The sequence below is a fragment of the Gobius niger genome, assembly GCF_951799975.1.
Source record: "Gobius niger genome assembly, chromosome: 13".
Lineage (NCBI taxonomy): Eukaryota > Metazoa > Chordata > Actinopteri > Gobiiformes > Gobiidae > Gobius > Gobius niger.
Genome location: NC_136864.1, coordinates 20,302,715 through 20,324,128, shown reverse-complemented (window position 1 = coordinate 20,324,128; position 21,414 = coordinate 20,302,715). Strand labels below are relative to the sequence as shown.

Sequence of the window (21,414 nt, the reverse complement as noted above, 5' to 3'; positions counted from 1 at the left end):
TTGTCCCGGAGTCAACTGATGTCTGTGCTTTTGCTTTCAAATAGAAAAGAAAGACAGCAGAAAAGAGCATCGAAACAACAAATGCTAAAGTTTGAGTGAATGATTTCGGAGAGGCCATTGGCAGAGGTTCGCAGTCACTGTATCCCATGTCAGGAGCGCTATTCACCAAAAAGACGAAATTTTCTTACACACATTCATTCTTCCAAATCTTTTTCATAATCCGGTTGCAGTGCATGATTATCTCGCATTCACGTAATGCACTGACATGATCCTTATGAGGCTACGTTCTCCCTCACTTTGATAGAGTAGTCAAGGCAGCAGAACCTTTTAGCTCCTGCATACGCTTCACTTTAATCTGAACGCCAATGATTCAGAGAAAATACTGTAGGCTAAAGACAGGATTAGTTTGCCGTTTCGTCCGAAGGCTCAGACTTCTGATGCTCCCGTAAACAGGCCAGATTGCATGACAGATTGACTGAGGTTTTCAATGTATTCCCCGAGCTGTGTTTATAAAAATGTTAAGGCCAATGGGGACGCGTAGCACGTTCTGAAACTGTGATTCATTTGCTCAGTGCCCCGTGCCACTCACTGCGGGGTTATGTAAATCTCCCTCGTAACCCGTCCCTGTTGGTTTTAGAAGATCAAGTTTTTTGGCAAAAAGTGTTTCAAGTTTCCCTGGCACATATGCAGATAGAATCACTCTTGACTATTCTCTGTTAATGTGCGACTTGAGAGTAGTCAGTTTCTATGTTCCCAGGTGGCACGTTAAGCACTCGCCTCGCAGCAAGGCTATACAATTTCTTGCTAACTATTTTTAATTAGTTTTGCAACAGTCAGCCGAAGCTAAAGTCACTTTGTAACTCGCAACTTACTGTCTTTGCTTGATGTTTTAGGTACATCATTCGAAATTAGTTCATTTCTTTGTCCCACTGCAGCTGTTCCAGAAATGCGGTGACCTGAGAGATGGGGCTACCAGCAGCACAGGGGCAGATGAGGAGGTGAAGAAAGCCAGGATTACAGTGGAAGACAGCCTGGGCAGCAGCTCCAGCACCCTCAATATGCTGGTGAGTTCTACCCCTTTGCAAATGTGTCTTAAGTAGTCACCCACTCATCCTCTTCTACTCGCGTCATTTGTAATTATGAAGTAAATGACTATTTCAAGGTTATTTACCCACTAAAATTTGACTAATTACAGGTGATAGAAATGAATGATGGGGGATTCAAGAGAGTCTTGCTTATGTGTGGCTGGTGGCAAAGGCTAGCTAGCTGAAGTTGATGATGTTTGGTTGTTTTAGGTGTTAGACGTGATCGTGAGACTGAGGAACATGCAGGCGTACTGGGTGTCTCTGCCCAGCGTCCTCTGCAGTGACCGGATTGCTACGGGGACAGGAGCCGAGGACAAATGCTGGAACGGCATGAGTCGAGCGAGGTACTACACATAGCTCTGTCATCTTACTGTTGCTCAACCGGCAGTCCTATTCTGTCAAAGTTTCAAACATAATGCACAGCAAACGAACCAAAGTGTAATATGCGAAAGGTTTAAAGCAGTACAAGGTAACTCATACCCCTAGAGGCCACAAGCGCCACTGCACTGGTGCGCTGGTGTCGTAGCATGTTGCGTTCTTTTAGTCATTAATTGTCCGTGAGAGTAAATACTACGGTGACAGAAAAGACAAAGGGAGAGAGGGATATTGTACATCTAATTACACAATGGAGATAATGTTTTCACTCAAACTTGGCTGTAAATACTGTTTAAGTGGCTCTAGCCCGCAGTCAGCTTTTCCCCTTAGCCTGTTAGCGTATTGCGCCTCTGACCTGGAGGCAGCGAAGTTGGAATTGTGGTTTTCTGACCAGAAACACCAGGGGAAGATGAAAGACCCCCCAATCATCCCATTAACACTTGTATTAGCCCCAGAGGGACTACGAAAAGGATTTATTAAGGTAAACAAGTTACTTAGCACTGCTTTAAGACTGGAGGGCCCACATAATGACCCCTAGGCCCCTCTGAACTTTTGTTTCTTCATAGTTTATGATGGGAGACTGAAATGCACCTATTTGCAAGATTCACTCTATAATTCAGTATTGAATACAGGGAACTGTCTAATTTTACTTTTTTATCATGTGACACCTCTAATCTAAAATAGGCCTTTACTTTCCATCTCAGTGGCCTCTATGACGCTCAAAGACCGATTGTTTTTTAGGGTTTCTAGAACGTTCCATGATGCACCTTTAAGTAATCTTGTGCTTGCCTTCTATTGTGGTTTCTTTCAAACTTCTTAATGTGTGAGTTGAATGCTATGACCATTGTGTCCCAGATATCTGCCCGAGGTGATGGGTGACGGCCTGGCCAGCCAAATCAACAACCCTGAGGTGGAGATCGACATCACCAAACCAGACATGGTTATCCGGCAGCAGATCATGCAGCTCAAAATCATGACGCACCGGCTCAAAAACGCCCTCAACGGCAATGACGTGGACTTCCAGGACACCAGTGAGTTCATCCTCCGTGCCATAAGTCCTGAAAAAAAAAGCCCTAAAAGTTTATCAAAGACCAGCCACTTACTTAAAAGGTCTGGATTAAAGCAAATAAACAAGTCAGTATCTCATTCCCCAAGCAAAAAGGCATCTAAAATGAGATTACATTTGAAAAGGCAGACGGCATAAATTAGAGACACATTTTGAATTATTCTGTTTATGCATCATGGGAAATGATTCACAGGAACGAAATTAGTGGGTGCAGCCTCTAGACCCTTTCTGCCTTGTTTGGTAAACACTCTAAATCCTTCAGCACTCCAGTCTCAAAAGAATGAGACACATTCAGTGAATTTTAGAAGTCATTTAGTCTTCCTTGTGTTTTACTGCATACGGTCTCCGGTTTCTTTTGTTCATAATTAACCTTGCTACATGTCCAACTAGTGGTTATTAGATATTCTATGCATTCAATACGTCAACATGCAACCTATCGTCAAACTTCAACCCCCTCTCTCTGCCAGGTGACGACGGCAGCGGATCGGGAAGTGGCATGTGCACCGACGAGCTCTGTTCCCGGGGCACGCGCCGAGACACGCCCACCTCCAACCAGCCCAAATACTACCCCAACCCCCCGGTGGACGGGCGGGTGGTCATGCGCTCAGCCGCGGCGCACAGCCTCCCCTGTCTCCCCTCTCTCCTCCTCTCACCGCTCATAATGCTACTGCTGCGGCGATAATAGACTGGAAACCGCTCCAAACTTGGGACTAAGCAAAGGAACTAACAGGTACGGGGGAGGTGGGGGGAGAGGCGGAGTCTGCGAGGGCGGGGAGGAGAAGAAGCCAAAACGGAACAACAGGAACTGCTAAAGGTTAAAAATGGATGAACTTGGATGAAACAGGATTCTCCAGTGATGTTTTCTTGCTTTTATTATGATTTTTTTTTTTCTTTCTTTTTCTTTCTTTTTTTATTCATTAGAGCTGGTCTTTTTTCACATTGTATATCATTTGCCGGTGTTTGGGTCCTTCTCGAGAGTATATTTGTACGAGCAGTCAGACTGTAATGTATCGGTGGTGTTGACGCCATGAGAAAGATTATGAAAGATACACCCTTCCTTGTATAGGCCACTCCTTCATAGCAGCACTTTCTCCGTTTCTCTCAAAAGTACTAAGATGGGCATATAGTATTGCAAAGGTAATTTCCAAGTTTTAGTTTCTAAAAGGTGTAGCGCGCTTTCAATGATTTTGTCATGTAGCACTTCTTTTTGTAGTATTTTTTTTAATATATTTTTCAGAATTTGAATCCAGTAAGTCTGCACAACACCGGCAATAGCCCAGCACAATGGAAGATACTCACCACTGCATTCAATTTTCATTACTTTTGCTGAGGAAATTGGTCAAATCTCCGGTGATTCTTCCTAAGACGACATCTTTAGGACACCATTTACAGTATACAGGGTTTGCCCATGCTAGAAACCAGAAGAGAAGAAACTTTATCAAGGAAGTGAGTTGGGAGAAAAAAAAATGGGCAATCATGGCAAAACAGAAACAGTGTGTATAGAGGACGAAGTACGACCGTAGGGGATTTTAGTGAGCCTTGTGAATCTTGTTAGAAAGGCAAAGGAAATGTATTGGACAGATTACCAAAACAAGAAAGTCATCTGGGTTTTTTTTTTTTAAAAGGAGGTTTTAACTCTGTAATCCCAAAATTGATGCGACAACTGGCATGAGGATATGCATAAAAGCCACTTTGGGGACGATCCATTCTGACTCTTTTTTTTTCTTTTCTTCATAATTTGAAATACACTTGGGAGCCCATCTTCGCCCGTCGTCGGAAAGATTTTGAGAAAACGCTTTTTATTTTCCAAGTGCTTTCGTCGTGCGTGTGTTTCTCATCCCTGCTTTGAAAAAATCGACTGCCTTTGCCACTTTGTAAAAAAAAAAGGAAAAAAAAAGAAGAAAAAAAACAACAACAAAAAAAAACTGGGGTTCATTTTGGGAGATTTGAAAGTTGTCGAAGAGAAAACTCCACCTGTAATGGCCGACATTCCATTTTTTTGTGTTTCAGTGTGCGGGCCGTGACGTCATCCGCTGAAATTTGCACAACTCCTCCCTTCCCTCCCTTTTTCTTCTCTTCACAAGTTCATTTGTCTCTCTCCCTCCTTGCCCTGAATATTAAAACAAAAAAAAACTGCACTTTTATAAGTTCTGCACAAGACACCGACGAGAGTAACCACCTTCCAGAAATGACTATTATTGTGGTGTTTATGCAGACTATGTAGATATATGGCACGTGTGGACGACTTTACCCGCAACAAAAATAATGGGAGATTGCCAATTCATGAGGAAAACAACAAAAAAAATGACTTTGAATCGTTTTGTTTTGCGTTCATTTTGTTCTGAAATCAAGAGTTTGTGCTTAACAGTGACGACAGACGGGCGGAAAGTTTCGAAAATACAAAAACGTCTCATTTGCTGTTGTATCTGAAATCTTGTGTCAATTATATACATTTTAAGATTTTCAAAACGTCTCTGTCGTCATTCCGTTTCAGACCGGGGATTAACCCTCTTTGCCAGAGTTCAGTGGGTTTGCAGCTAAAGAAAAGCTAGTGGTTTCATTTGCCCCCGTGGCTTCCCAGAATGCTTTGGGGGCAGACCTAAAACGGGCCGGGCGCTCCAGTGATGATGTCAGAGGGACAGCTGCTGCTCGGCGGTGCTGCCACTTTGAGGCAAACTGCCACATGTTTAAAGCACACTACACTGTGCTCTTTGTGTAGGGAAATGGGATTACAAAAAATAATAACATGCTGTTGATTATTACACCCGCGTTACATAATGATTACGAAGCACTGGAGAAGATGTCAAAAGCTGTGGATCAGCGGTTATCAGCTGGTGGGTCAGGGCCCAAGAGGGAGTCACAAGGTTTTCACTTCTGAAAAAGTAGCAAAACATGAGTCTGGAAAAGTCATGCTGAGTTGTTCTGATCATGATTCCTACATTAGGTGTATTCAGTGCTTAAAACTGTCATCTGTGGGGGGGATACTGTATGCTGCATTCTGTTTAACATATTCAAACTACTGTGTGATTTACAGGTTGAAATAAATATTCGGACTGCAGCTTGTCGTCATAGACTGATGGTGGGTTCAAACCATTCCAGGTGAGAACTACAGCACTAGATGAACATTTTGAAGACTCAATTGTGTTTCATTCCTCAAATTCACTATCAACAATCAAAATGCTATGATGATGCTGCTGATGGATCAGCCCAACCAGGTTTCTCTCAATCCATAACAAGACAAACACCGCCCTCTACTGGACGAAATAAACTATCGCAATCCCTGTTGGTGGTGACGAGGTAGATCCTGAATTGTTTTTGCTGCATTCTGTGTCTGTCAAACTGCTTGTTATAAATGTCCCCTGACTGAGTGCTGTCTAAATATCCCCATTATAGGTGAAGGAATGACAGTCGTCACACAGTTCAAATCCGTGCAAAATGCTGCAAAGGCTTATCTTCTTTTGCAGTTTCAGTTTTTTGCAGAATTTGTTGCTTTGAGAATTTGGAGAGCAGCACAGGCGTCCCGATGGTGCTGTTGGCGCAGATTGCAAATCAGTCCTAGATTACTTCATTCACATAAACACACTCTCTACAGCTCTATTTGTCACCGCCGGGCTGGCTCAACTGTATGCATTTGACATTAAGGAATCTCCTGAGGTTTTACCATTCTCTGTGACCCAAACAATCCAAGATGACTCTTGACCTCTGATCTTCATGAAGCTCCTTGTAGAATCCAAACTGCACAGGTAGCCTGCCATTTGTTGTTTATACAGTGTAATTGCAATGAAAATACACCAAGTTAGTATTCAACTGACCAGTATATCAACATGCTAAACTCAAAATGCTCTTATCATTTGAAGCAACGTGCGTATTCACTATTGTTTGTTGACGAATGTTGGAGTGTAATGGGATGGTCTGGACAGAAACACTTTTTAAAGAAATTGTACTTCTTTGGGTAGTTTTATCACACAGTACTTTTTACTTCTACTTGAGTGAAATTATACTGATCTATCTGTAGGCTACTTACTTGAGTAAAAACACTGGTTTCCTTTTAAGTGGCAAATGTTTAACTTTGATCTATAAAGTAGATAATCTCATGCACCTTATTCTTTAGAATCATTTGTTTTTTCTGTATTCTCATGTCATTTTCCTTAATTTTCATTGTAAGCACAATTTCCACATTATTTTATGATTTGTTTCAACCAATTTATAGCGTCATTGAAAATATATCGGACTTTTTTGTTCAGTTACTCAGAACAGTAGTGTAACATTTTCGTATTTTACATTTTCTCCAAGTACTTTTTTTTTACTTTTACTTGAGTCATTGTTTGGCTATTTACCCACCTCTGCACCCGAGTGTGACTTGAACCCTTATCTCCACCAGCCAGTGTGTACTTCTCTTGTGTCCCTGAGCATAACGCCTTGTCTGCCCTGACCCAAGTCTATTTCCACTGGCGTAGAATTGATTTATGCATTTCTGAATTCTGACATTTAAAAACTGCCATTTTTGCTTGTGTGTTGAGTTGTGATGCTGGGAGCATTATTGCCTGAAAGGTTAATGCTAATATCATTTTTATTGGTTTATTTGGTAGGGACAGTGCATGTTAATGAACACACCACACCGGATTGTAGCCTTGGGCTAATTTGCATCCATTGTCCCACACTCACACTCTCAAACACACTCACATTCATAGTGGCCTATTGTACAGGTGTTGTGTGTGGAGAAACAGGAGTACCCACAGGAAACACAGGAACATGCAAACTCCACACAGAAAAGCCCCGTCTAGGTTGGAATCGAACCCTGGATCTTCTGGAAAGCACGAGCACTAACATGCCACCTATCAGGTTAACAGTGTACATTAAGTCAGCCACATTCAATCCCTGCTTCGCAACTGACTTCATTGCCAAAGCAGGTTTTTATGCAAAATGATTGGTTGATTGTAATTAGTTAATCATTGGAAATCCACATGAATTGGAGGTGTTTAGGGCCATAAAACCACTGGCAAGGCAAGGCAAGTTTATTTGTAGAGCACAATTCATACACAAGGCAATTCAAAGTGCTTCACAGTTGAAAACAAATAGAATCAATAAAAACATCAACATAAAATTAATCAATTACAGTAAAAGGCGAGAGTGCAGATAAATACTTTCAGTCATATGCATTGGTAAAAAGAACTGTTTTCAGCCTGGATTTGAACATTGTCAGAGTTGAGGCCTGTCTCACATCCTCGTGAAGACTGTTCCAGATTTTAGCTGCATGAAACTGAAACGCAGCCTCACCGTGTTTATTATTGACTCTGGGAACCACCAGGAGACCTGACCTGAGGTTCTCAGGGCCCGAGATGGTTCATACGGCTCTAACATGTCAGAGATGTACTTTGGAGCTAAACCATGAAAAGACTTGTACACGAGCAGAGCTGTTTTAAAGTCTATTCTCTGAGTGACAGGAAGCCAGTGCAGAGACCGGAGCACTGGACTAATATGGTCATATTTCCTGGTTCTTGTCAGGACTCGAGCAGCAGCGTTCTGGATGTACTGTAGCTGTCTGATAGCTCGTTTAGAGAGGCCAGTGAGTAGGCCGTTACAGTAGTCTAACCTGCTGGAGACAAATGCATGGATAAGTCTCTCTAAGTCTGGTTTTGACACTATTCCTCTGATCTTAGCAATGTTTTTCAGATGGTAAAAAGCTGCTGATGTTATTGCTTTGATGTGGCTGTTTAAGTTCAGGTCTGAGTCCATGATCACTCCTAGATTTCTAACCTGATTTTTTGGTTTTAGAGAGAGAGACTCAAGGTGACTGACAACACTTTGTCTTTGTGCCTGTGGGCCAAAAACAATGATCTCAGTTTTGTCTGAGTTTAGTTGGAGAAAGTTGTTTTGCATCCACAAACTGATCTGTTGGATGCAGTGACAGAGTGTATCTACAGGCCCATGTTCACCAGCCGTCAGTGACACGTAGATTTGAGTGTCATCTGCATAGTTGTGGTACGACACATTGTTGCTGTTTATTAGCTGACCCAATGGAAGCATGTACAAGTTGAATAAGAGGGGTCCCAAGATTGACCCCTGGGGGACTCCACAGGTCATGGCAATTTTGTCTGAGACACAGTTGCCAATTTCAACAAAGTACGTCCTGTCCTCGAGATAGGACTTAAACCAGTTTAGAGCAGTACCAGAGATTCCCACCCAGTTTTCTAGCCTGTGAAGTAAGATCCCGTGGTCCACTGTGTCAAAGGCAGCGCTCAGGTCCAGCAGAACTAAAACTGAGACCTTACCTGCTGGTCATCTGCATATACATCACATCATTATCCAAACAGGCATTGTAATTCAACAGCAATAACCTCCAAAACGGAAATAATGTTACACAGGGATTTATTTACTTTTTTTATTTATGCACTTCTATCAAGTTCAAACTGCATACACCATTTGTCAATACATTTTAGAACTGAAAGAAAACATTTAAGTAAAATAAATTTGGTAGTTAATTTGGTAATTAACTATTATCCTGCACTTTTATTGTTTAACTTACATCAATAATTGAGCCTCCCATGTGATGCTTCACTTGATTTACCCTTTATATGCAAGTGTTATTATAACCACTAGATGGCGCTTGTTGACTGAAACAGTCAGTCAGAATCTACGATTGGATTTTTCAATCGAAAATTCTGCCCATTCTGTTTTCATGCTCCCGCCCATGACAGGGAATGCTTGTATAGGCAGACAGAGGTGGGATTGATCTGACCTGTTCTTCCCCCAGGACATGCACATCCTTTTTAGTGTGTCACACAGGCTGTCATCTGTCATGTATGTTGACTCTGTCCAATCAACACAAGACAGCAGCCCTCACCACCAGAAGTCAATATATTCAGCTGGAGTGTCAGGATCACATCAGAAGACCTAGAGAGACATCCTCGTGCTTGTATTATGGGAAACCAGTGAAATTAGCAGAGAATCGTGAGTGGCTTGTGTCTATACTGTTAATTGTGACGAAGATACACTGTAAATACACTGATACACTGGGAATTCCTAGTACTGATTACTTTTGTTACTGAAATATTGTCTTAACCTGTACTATCATTCTTAGTAGTGGCTACTGGAATATTCCTGTTCCCTTTATGGCTTATTTGTTATTCCCTTTAATGAAGTTTTACAAATTTAGTACGAGATATAAATGTTGTAAAAAAGCAAAACAAAGTATAGTTATAAAGTCAATTTATTTAACATTGTGTAAAACACTTAACATTTTAAGATGCAATTAATGATCATCTCTATTTCTCCAGTTATAGTTTACATCAGTCAAAACAGGTGGATTAGTCCATACTGAGCCGATGAAGTCATTGTTCTGCACATGCGACATATGACCTGACCCAATCCCAGGCAACATAAGTTATAGCTTAGTTTTTCCAGATACAGTTACTAGACAGACAGTTCAGCTACCGTTACAGAGGGGCAGTAGAGGACGCTGGGGAGGTTAATGAGAGAAACTAAAAACATGTACTGGATAAAGAGAGACGCAAGTAAAGCCAATGTTAAGCCTATATTATTCAATACTGGCAAATCCTAGTAAACTACTATAGAATGAACGTGAACATAACAGGACTACAAATAATCATTATTGACATCATGTAAAGTTAGTACTGGCAAAACCCTGTTTTTAGAATAGAAACATGTTGCTGTAAAATGGAAATAATCACATTTGATAATGTACTTCCTACACAGAATAGAGTGTAATTGGAGAAGATTTAAGGTCTCCTTGTAGTTCTAACACTTAATTTCCTGTTATGACCGTAATCATAATTTACAGTGTATGTAGCCTACATATATATTAGGCGTTGGGAAACTGTTGGCACTCGGAGGGATATTGATTGGTACAAGGAGCTGATGATGAATAAGTCACATGACCAGTTCATTTCTAGTGTCAAATAATAACAAGCAGAAATACTGAACCTCTTTATCACTGTTGGATATACATTATTTTGGTAGAAAATATTACATTGGGTTCTTTTGAGCCAGCAGAAAAAAACAAGCCCCAGAATTCTCTTCGTTGCAATAATGTTGTATAAAAATGTGGTTATCTGTCATATCCACTGGGGGAAGTCAGGAAAAAAAGCCCCTCAAGTGTCCTGATTTATACGTGGAGGTCACGCTCTGGCAGAAGGCTGCAATTGGGTGGAAAAAGTTGACAAAGCGAAATGAGAGAGCTTTTTTCACAGAGGCTGATCATTATACAGCTTCCACCAGGTATATGATACGAAGTGAAAGATGATGTCCCAAACAAACACTAGACAATCACAGTATAGACCTCACCTGAGAGTGATTGAAGGGTTGGTCGCAACAACTTATCCATCATCCCCAGCTTTTAGAAAACATGCAAAAGGTAGATAGTTGATTAGTCTGCATTGTACTGTGATTAATGGCAACAGTTAAGTGCTCTTGTTTTATTGTTTATCACCAAGAAGTACCAACAATTCCCCAATTCATACACACAAGACAAAATGTAGCGGTTTTAAAGAAATGTAGAAGAGCTCACAGAAATGGCAATAAAGAACATACTGCATTTTAAGAGGAGAAAAACATTGCACTGTCTACAGGAGACTCCAAATCTTAAACCAGGAAGTTGGTCTGGAGGATACTTTGTTTTTGATATAATTTTTAGAGGCAGGTAGTAAGTGACTTAACTTGAACAACATTCAAACAATCATGGAATATAAATCTCCTTTCCCCAAATGTGTAGATCAAAATTCCGATCACATACAAACACTGAAAGCATCCCAGCTGAATATATGTCCAAACACTCAGGCCTTTGCCTTTTCCTGTCGTAAATCCATATTCTCTCACTCTCGCTTCTCCTACAATGAACCTACTTTTGGAGCGCCTCTCTCGAGCCGTGACCCAGAAAGCGCCGGTACGTGTGTTGGGGAGCGTTGACCCTCTATTTGGGGAACTCTGCTCTGAGCACATCTGTATTCAGCCCCAGCCCGTGTGCTCATATTGTCAATGGCCAGCGCCCAGACTGCTGAAGATAGATGGAGCTAAAGCCCAGCCTAATAACCAGTCCATCCCCCAGGGCGGCTGTAGCACACCCCTCTTCTGTCACCTGGGCCCTGCACTGTCTCCATATTGACTCAGGCATTTTATTTTCAACCATTCATATTCATCTGAACATCCCCTGCTCCCGAAAGATCTAGGAAATGTTTTCTAATAATACTTTGGCCTACATTTTGGAGTGCAACAATATTTTCCATGCACTTCAGATCTGTTCTGATTGTTTTGCATATTTGTAGAGCACAGAGGCAATTGTCTCACTGGAGCTCCTTTGAAAATATGGTATACTCGAGTTACATAAGGGACAACAGGAAAAGGCAGCTGTGAGACAAAGCATTGTACAGTATCCTTGAGCGGGCTGTGTATTATGTGGCATCCAGATTCTCTTTCATCAGTGTAGTAGCAAAAACAAAACAACAACAACCACCCTTTCAGACTGCAGTGACCTAAGAAGGTATTGGGTGCGACAAGAATATATTACTAGTCTATTACAGTAATGAATGATGAATGAATGATGTTGATGTTTGTTGCTGGTACTGATGCACTTAAAAGAAAAACCTGTGCATCGGTGCAACCTCTACCCACTCTACAGTGCACATAACTAGATCTGGAATGAGCATTCAAGACCTGGCATTTAAAAACACTGCTATTCAAAGAGATAGTTACAAGTGTGTCATAAATATTTTCATAAATATTTTTCTCTTTTATATACAGCGGAAACCATATAATACATACACTTCATAAAAATTGCATTTTTTACTCACCATCTGTCATGAAACCAGAATTAACTTTTACTTTCAATTAGAAAATTTCAATTAGTCAATTAGAATTTTGAAAATTACTTGTATTTGCTAAATGCCAGAAGAATGAGACAGACTTTTCTGTATGGTTTTACATTACTTTTTACAAAGCCAAAAGTTTCCAACTATTAAGCTATCAATTAATATTTGGTGGCTTCTCACAATAGTTGGCAGGAATTTTGGTCCATTCGTCCAAACAGAACTGGTGTGACTGACCCAAATTTGTTGGCCACCTTGCGTGCACATTAGGGTGCATCAAATTAACATGGTGAAATTTTAATTCCAACATATCAATTTGGCTGGCATTGCATTTTGTTCCTATTCATATACAAATGACTTTTGCAAAGTTTTGTGGAAATCCATTGAGATTTAGGGGTACCAACTAGCACATGAACTTTTGTAAAATATCAAAAAATGCGCAATTTTTAGTCTATTTTCCTAAAGGTTGACCCAGAAAGGTAAAATAAGGTTACATTTTATACAGAAGCATGTTTTATAGGGTAACTCAAGCAACATTAGTGTGTCTGTCCTTTGGGAAACTTTGGGATTTTCTTAGAATTGACCTTTCTAGATTCTTCATTTACAACAGCTTATAGACAAATGAATGGAGGACAATGGGACATCCTCGCATGGCCTGTGAACCTTCCTTGTGGGTTGGATCCACACCAACATTTTAGAGTTTCTAGGTTGGCTAGCCTGTATCAAGTTTGTTTAAAATCTGTTTTATATGTTATGTAATTTTGGTCCAAACACCTATGGAAATCACGGACAGACATGTTAGATCCAAAACAAAATGTTTTGGGCGCCATGTTGGAATGGATGATGCTTCACATTTTTCTTTGTCATCTAATTGACTTTATTGTTACCATAGATATAATATACAAGAGATAGCTGGTGTTCCATTCAGCCCCACTCATAGTTTTGGTCCCGAGTCATCTGTGAAACTTACATGGATGCTTCTCTGAAGCCTGTTCCTTAAAATATGTCGCCCAGCATTGTCACATGGGTCATAGCGAGTTATAGAAATATAAATATAGAGAATATAAATCTTTGCTAGGCTTTTAAGCTGTTCTAGGGAGGTCTGAAGTCCCAAACAGAATCCTGTTTACCACCCCTGGTCACCAGAGGGTGGTACTACAGCAATGTCAGCTCCATGAGGACCATAGAGAAGGGCTTTCCTCGCCCATTGAATTGTGAGACACTTAACAGGACAAACCCTAGTGGAAAATCCATCCATCCATTTTCTTCCACTTTATCCGGAGCCGGGTCGTGGAGTCAATAGACAGTGAAGAGATGCCCAGACTCCCCAATCCACCCAGACCTCCTCCTGCTGTTCTGGGGGGACTCCAAAGTGACACCAGGCCAGCTCAGAGACATAGTCCCTCGAGCGTGTCCTGGGTCTGGGCCTCCTCCCAATAGGACTCCCGGGTAACTGAGCTCCTCACCCTATCTTAAAAGTAGCGCCCAGCCACCCTGCGAAACTCTATTGGGCCTCCTGTATCCGCGATCTTGTCCTTTCGGTCATTACCCAGATCTCATGACCATAGGTGAGAGTGGGAACCTAGATCGATCGGTAAATCGTGAGCTCAGCTCCCTCTTCACCACAACAGTCCGATACAGAAACCACATCACTGCTGAAGCACCTTTTTCATGGCCTCGGATTTGGAGGTGCTGGTCCTCATCACAGCCACTTCACACTCAGCTGCCCAGAGCACGCTGAAGGTCCTGATTTTGAGGTTCCCAAAACGGACACCCTCCGCTTGGCAAGCATGCATCGCAAGATCTGACAGCTTAATGTCAGTGATGATGCCATCCTCACTGGTGATGCTAGGGCCCAGAACAAAGACCAGGCTGTGACGGCTAGTCTGGCTTGGACCACTTGGTGAGGGCAGCATCTTAGCTGGATCCTGGGGCTTTGTTTGTTTGTTTGTATACGGCATTGTCACGTAGGGAAACTTGTCCTCTGCATTTGACCCATCTTTCAATGCCCCTGGGGCAGCCCGTAAGGAGCAGTGGGCAACGGCAGTGCCGCCATGTGGAGCCAGGCTGATGGTCAGAATCACTTGGCTGAAGGTTTCACCTATTATACATGTTTTTAGTGGTAGGGGAAACCGGAGTACCCGGAGGAAACCTATGCAGACACGGAGAGGGAGAACATGCAAACTCCACACAGAAAGGCCCCATACGGGTGGGAATCGAACCCAAGACCTTCTAGCTGTGAAGCACGAACGCTAATCCCTGTACTACCGTGCCGCCCGTTTGTTGTGTTGTAGAGTGCCTGAGAATGAAAATGATACAAGGACAATATAGAATTGGGTATCTTAGCATACCTAATATCACTATGATGTATTATGCATGCATAAGCCTCAAATCAAAGCTCTACATAGTCAAATTCATCATAACAATGAGAACCTACAATAACATAACTATCAGAGTAACTAGCTGCACTCACAAATAAATTAATGTGAATTGAACAGCTACATTGCTACACTCAAATATGAGACCTCAATACTCTGAACATGATATTTTCTCCCACAAATTACTGTTGTTGATAAGCTTGATAGCTTTGCTAACATATTTATGTCCGGTTCGATTCCCACCAAGGGACTGTGTGGAGGTTGCATGTTCTTCCCGTGTTTGCATAGGTTTCCTTCGGGTACTCTGGTTTTCCCTACCACTAAAAATGGAGGATGGGTCAAATGAAGAGAACAAACTTCTCTACAGACATTAATAAAGGGAACTTAGCGTAACTTATCTTATCTAGCTAACTGTTGCTAGCAAGCTAACCTTAGATGTAGTGAGCACGAAATACCTCTAAATATGACTACATTTCACTAAAAGAATTTCAATATACAAAGAAACAACTGCAGATATGGTAATTATATGTAATAAGAGTTCACATACCCCACAAAAACTTATATAAACCTTATAAATTGCCTCAGAGCTTTATGGTGACTGGTTAGCACCATTGCCCCTTTATCCACAGAAACACATGTGAGTTGGCACCCCTAAACCTTGATGTACTGGAAAAATATTTTACATGTGTTGTTAAAACATACATTGGAACACTTTTGGCACCCAGCCATATCAAAATTTAAAAAAAATATTTTTTGATGCACCCTAGTGCACATGCTGTTTCAGCTCTGCCCATACTTTTTCAACTGGACTGAGATCAGGACTTTGTGATGACCATTTCAAAACATTGACTTAGTCATCCTTGTAATCAGTTTGGCAGTTTGCTTTGGATCATTGTCCATTTGGAAGACCCGTCTGCACCGAAGCTTTCACTTTCTGGCTGATGTCTTGAGATGTTGCTCCAGTATTTCCACAGAGTGGAAATGTCGTCTATTTTGTGAAGTGCACCAGTCCGTCCTGCATCAAAACAACCCCACAGCATGATGCTGCCCCCCCTCCCCCCGTATTTCACAGTTGGGATGTTGTTCTCAGGCTTGCAAGATTCCCCCTTTTTCCTTCAAACGTGACGATGGCCATTATGGCCAAAATAAACGTCTTTTTTTTTTTTTTGGCAGACAATAGGATATGTCGCCAAAATTTAAAGTCTGTATCCTTCTTTTTTAATTTGCAAACTCCAAACTGGCTTTTTGATGTTTCTTTTGGAGTAAGGGCTTCTTCCTTACAGAGTACCCTCTCAGCTCATGTTGGTACAGTGCTTATTTCATTGTGGATAATGACAAACTCTTACCAGGTTCAGCACCTTCACCAGATCTTTTGCATGTGTTGTTGATATTCACATTTCAAACACAGCACATTCATCTCTGGGACACAGAACCCGTCTTCTGTCTGATTTGTATGATGACTGGACATTTCTGTCATTGTTTTAACCAATGTACCTGGCACCTTCAGTGTCTTGAAATTACACCCAAGAATGAACCAGGGCTTTCCCAAATTGTAGTAATCTTAGTGTATGTAAACTTCTGACTTTGTAAAAAGTAACAAAAACATAAAAAAAAATAACGATATCTCTCATTCTTCTGACATTTAGCAAATATAAATATTTTTAAAAATTCAAACAGACCTAAAAAAAAAAAAAAGTTAATTCTGGTTTCATGTCATACACTGAGAAAAATGTTTTGCTTTGACTAATGTGGCAGTGAGAAGAGTAGAGAAGTATCAAGTGGAGAAGGGTGGAGGATCATCTGTGCTAGTCAGCTATTGTTTGGTCCATGGGCAAAACACCTCACGTGCTATCAAATAATTTGTGGTTAGAAATACCATAAGTGCAGATGTGTTTCTGACCCAGAGCAGCTGTGGCTAAAGAAGTAGCTTACCACTATGAGTGGTGTATACTGAATGAATAAAGTACACTATTTCTCAAAACTGACACACGATGTCCCCAAAAGGCTGTAGCCTCATTTGATTAGGTTTCAAGTTTTGGAGAAAAGAATGGTTACAGAGAATTCCAATTGGCAGCTGTTTTGTGCATGTTTGGAGTGGCACAGGGAAAATAGCAGCCCTCTCAAGTGTGTTTGCCTCACTGTCAGTGTTGGAGCGGGCTCTTGAAAAGTGGAGTGGGCTGGTGCTTGTGCGGCTTTGTGCGGATCACTATCGGAGCGCCGCTGTTATTGTGTGCACTGATGTGGCTGCTTCACGCTGCAGGATATGCACAGGCAGCAGGACCATTGTTCAGGCCGATGCTCCCCGGCTCTTCCTTCCTGTGTGTCCCTGCAGGGCGTGGGTCAACTACCAGTGGAAGGATACTCAGAATGTGTTTGAAAGAAAACGTGCAGTTAATATGATGTTCCTGCTCCTCTAAAACATACATTCTACCAGTCCTATTGCTACAAATGTTGTTGGTTTGACTTCTGCCAGTTCAAATACAATTGTGTAGTACTTGTGATTGAAATAAGTAAATAGTTTTGGTAACTAATATGTAAATATTTTTTTTACATATTTTTTAAATATTTAAATATTTTTAAATATTTTTGATAACTAATATGTAAATATTTTTTTTAGATGTTGTTGCGACCAGGATCAGAGGTGAAAAGGATCGGGCTGTGAAAAATCTGATGTGGTTGTATCACGGGGCGACAGGGCAGCAGCAGCCTCAGAGACCATGCTGTGCTATGTCACACAGACGCAGCACCATTAAAAATGACTAATGCTCTCATCAGCAGCCTCTCCCCTGTTAGACCGCTCCGCCTGACGCTCCCGAAGCCTCGAGTCTAACCCAGTTCATCTGCCGGCCCTCGCGCCATAACCCACAGACATTTATCAGACTCCGAGGAGAGATTTGAAAGATTATTACATCATTCATCTTTATTTGATACCAATATTCAACATGACTAGCTTTATGGCACTGGGGATGGGTGAGGCTCTTGCATGCTTACCTTTATCCTAGATTTAGTTTAATTGTTCTTTGTGCATGGACAACTCAGTTCTGAACTAATCTAGGAAGTGTAAACAATGAGAAATGAGTCATTTTTTATCGAGTTTTGTCCTGAGTTGAAGTGTTTTTCTGGCTACGTTTTATGGACAGAATATATACTGTATACTACTTGCCTGTACTACCAAATGTGGGAAGGGTTGGCTTTTTGAGCTCTCATCCACCAGAGAGTCCCAACAACATTTAATTTATTCCAAACAATATCTGTTGCATTTTCAAACTTGTGTTATTTTCTTTATGTGAAATAACCATGATTAGTTTAAGTAAAAGTCTATGCAGAATTTGACCGATATGGATTTTCGGGGTCCGCTGAAATCCATAGCAACTCGAGAAGCTTGTCTGGTTTATAACACACAAAATGAATCCGAGCCATTATTACTGGGTTGGTAACAGGTGACGCATGTAGTATCTGGGCCAGTAGGTGGGCAGAGAACAGCATTGAAGCATTAGGCGGAACCATGTCCTGGAGTAAAAGTGGGCCCACTCAGGCTGAAGATTAACAGCTCTGTTCATTCAGTGGCTCGGGGGACCTCTGGAGGGGAGCATGTCTGGCCCAGGACAGGTGTATGGTTGTGGGCTACAGTACCTGTGCTGGGGGACTGGGGATTGGGAGGGCCATCTGTTGCAGTACGCTACTCACAAAAGAGGTGACAGGTACAGGCACCGGATGTAAGGCGTCTGGCTAGAATCTCAGAGGTGAAGATGTGTCTGCCAGAGAAATACAGAGCGTCGATTGAACAGAGGAACAAAGGTGTCGGTTTAAAGTTGCTGAATATCTTTCTTTTTTTACTTTTGAACTTTCTGGTTTGGTTGCTTGTTCTACGAAAATAATAATGGTAATAATCATTTTCTCAGTTTGATGTTTTATGTGTTTTTTTGTGTGTTTAGTTTCGGATTTTTTGCACTTGTTTGTCAAACAGAATTTTTTTTATTTTTATCACAAACCAGCTGGTGATGCAGTCATTCAAGTCAGTTATTGTAAACAGAGAAACAACTATCATTAAGAGACTAACATACAGGAAAGATTGGACAAGCAGGGTGCTGACCGGAGGTGCTGCTATGACAGCTTTAATCCATGTGGGGGTGCTATTTCTCTTCTTTGGACCGGGTGCCGCTTCAAATAGGTCAAGGAAAAAGTTTGGTGTTTTGACAATGCGAGAGAGGGAAAGGGGCGGAGCGGCACGCTGTGTGATTGGCTCGTTGAGTTTGTGCTTCGGGATCAGTGATTGGCTCCGGCTCAGCAATGGGGTGGCTGTGTGTCAGGTGCCCCCTCCTCCCTCCTGCTCCACGCGCCCCTCAGCCCCGGTACGGTACACTCCTCGGCTGTTTCCCTTGCGCACGCTGTCACACATTGTTTACTACGGCTTGAGATGGAACTCACTACGGCGCGGGGCTAGCCTGAAAAACGGACGGATTCTCTAGTTGTTTTTACGCGCACCTGGCGTGTTACTTCTTTTTGGGGGGTAAACGTGCCGTGGAGACTATATCACCCTTCTGCCATGACGGCAGATTTGTGTGCGCTTTTATGCGCACTGGTCATCACGTCCTCTGCAATGGAAGGTAAATGATTTTCACCTTTGCTGGCTGTTTATTGGACATGTTTCTTTGGGGATGTTTTGCGCACACGTGGATCACTGTAATGTTTTTATCCTTGGCTGTGACTGCTACTTTATCGACACCGGGAGCAACTTTGTGTGAATGTTGCTTGGAAGCGGTTTGTCATGCCCGTTAGTTGCAACATGATTATTGTCTTAATGTTTAGAGGCGAACATGTCCTATAAGCTACATATAACATCCTCACTATTTCTATGGTAAGAACCAACTTATTCTGAAGCCCTGTTGTGACGTCTGTGACTATGGCCTATACATTGGTCACTATGTAGCTTTTCACTCATGAAGCAGAGTGTGGCCATCAGCGGCCACTTTCTCCCCAGTTTTTCATTTCCGCTGGGATGAGACCATAGGGACCTGCATTGGCTCGGAGCCTCAGCCGTTGGCAGCCGAGAGGAGATCCCAGCAGCATCATGGATGTAAAATGTCATTTTCTATTTTATTGTTCTGTTATAGCTCTGCTTTGCCAATAAAACATTCATAGGATTACACAAGCCTCAATCTGGACTCAGGGGCCCCTTACTACAGCATAAATTAGAAGCTCAAATAAAGTTGTTATTGCTATCCTCTGTAATCTTTACACACGTTGCTATCCCCTCTGGTGCCCTGTATTTCATCAGTGGCTTTTTGTTTGTTCTCATCATATTTCTACACGGATATCAAAGCCAGGTCCAGATTGCTACGCCTGTGTGGCTGGATATTTGAGGTTCAGATGTTTACATAGTGGGCAATGACATACGCAGAGATGCCGCCTGGGAGAGACAGCGGATAGGGATTATGTGAGACGGAAGAAGAAGCAGATGGACTGAAAGTTGACCTCTGTGTTTCTGTTGAAATGAGAAAAAGGAAAGCTTGGATTTGTTATGAAACTGTGAGCTTTTTTTTATGGGTTGACTCTGTTGCTCCTATATCAGTTGCTGCGTTGTGTCTCTATCTATGATCATGTTATTCTTATCACTATTACTTACTAATTTCAGGAAGTTTATATAGTCATTGTATGCCAGTTTTAGGAAATGGAAAGCCGTACATTTGCCTCATTTTCTCACTCAAAAAGTCTAAGTCTATTACTGTAGTCACTCCCTCTCTAACTGGTGTGCTTATTGATTTTGCACTGGCATGAACAGGCCTAAATGATTTTGTCGGAAATTCTGAGAAACATCTGCCTTGTTTATTTTATTAGCTAAGTAGGCTATTGCGATTTGGATTAGAATTGCAATATATGTTTTGAAATCAGATTCAGTTCCACACAGTTCACATCTTAAAGCCTGCCATTGTATGTTATATCAAAACACAGTGTTTCCTCACAGAGATGGGATGGATCAAAAACAGCATTTATCAACAACAGTCACTTTGGCAAAAGGCCCGCGACTCAAAGTTGTTGGCAAGGGATATTGTACTGGCTAAATAACTGCAGTCTTTGCCATTTGTAAATCACGTGAAGTGCAATCTCCCATTCAGTTGTGATCAAGCCCTATTTTGTGGGACTTTTTGTATTTGAATCTCTGTTACAAGTGAGATGCAACAACTGCGTTTTAGCCAAGAGGTTTTCCGTATAATATCATTTATTTTTATTTTTTCCCCATAGTTGTGTGCTCAACCTTTTCACCGCCTTCCCACATGTGCGCCTTGACAAATTGACTGCTATGTTCTCAAATCCACAGAATGGCAGCGCACACTTCATTGCAGCACTGATGACCTGCACAATGACATGTTATGAGGTGTTTTTTTTGTTTTTTTTCTTGTCATCAGCCAGTCATCGCCGTGCAGTTCTGGAACTTATTTGCTCACTGTATAAACACACTACACCGCCAAGGACATGTAAACACCCTCGTGCGGAAATGCCATTACAAACAAGTATCCTATGTGCTGGATTGTATAAATACAGATTTGCATATCACCGTGGAAAAAACATTCACCCCTTTTAAAGTCTTCAACTTTGATATTTTGTTTTCCGTCTCCTACGTGCGCGCTAATCTTTATTTCTTCACATCATGTACAGGCGACAGCACTTGCTCGGCTAACGGCGGCGCG

The 21,414-nt window shown here is 41.7% G+C and overlaps 2 protein-coding genes across 3 annotated transcripts in view; both read left to right on the top strand.

Annotated features, from left to right (window-relative positions):
* The window catches only part of gpc1b (glypican 1b), a 54,333-nt gene extending 51,067 nt beyond the window's left edge, over positions 1–3,266 (top strand). Inside the window, exons 7-10 of the mRNA XM_079570036.1 lie at positions 936–1,064; positions 1,296–1,429; positions 2,316–2,491; positions 2,994–3,266. Of these exons, the coding sequence (XP_079426162.1) occupies positions 936–1,064; positions 1,296–1,429; positions 2,316–2,491; positions 2,994–3,208 (654 nt within the window). The 3' untranslated portion in view covers positions 3,209–3,266. The remainder of the gene's footprint in view (positions 1–935; positions 1,065–1,295; positions 1,430–2,315; positions 2,492–2,993) is intronic.
* A 15,780-nt stretch (positions 3,267–19,046) lies between these two features.
* The window catches only part of LOC306973181 (ephrin type-B receptor 1), a 180,808-nt gene continuing 178,440 nt past the window's right edge, over positions 19,047–21,414 (top strand). Inside the window, exon 1 of one of the 2 annotated variants that reach the window (XM_079570033.1) lies at positions 19,047–19,332. In XM_079570033.1, the coding sequence (XP_079426159.1) occupies positions 19,272–19,332 (61 nt within the window). In that variant the 5' untranslated portion in view covers positions 19,047–19,271. The remainder of the gene's footprint in view (positions 19,333–21,414) is intronic. The other variant, XM_079570032.1, reaches the window with a different exon arrangement.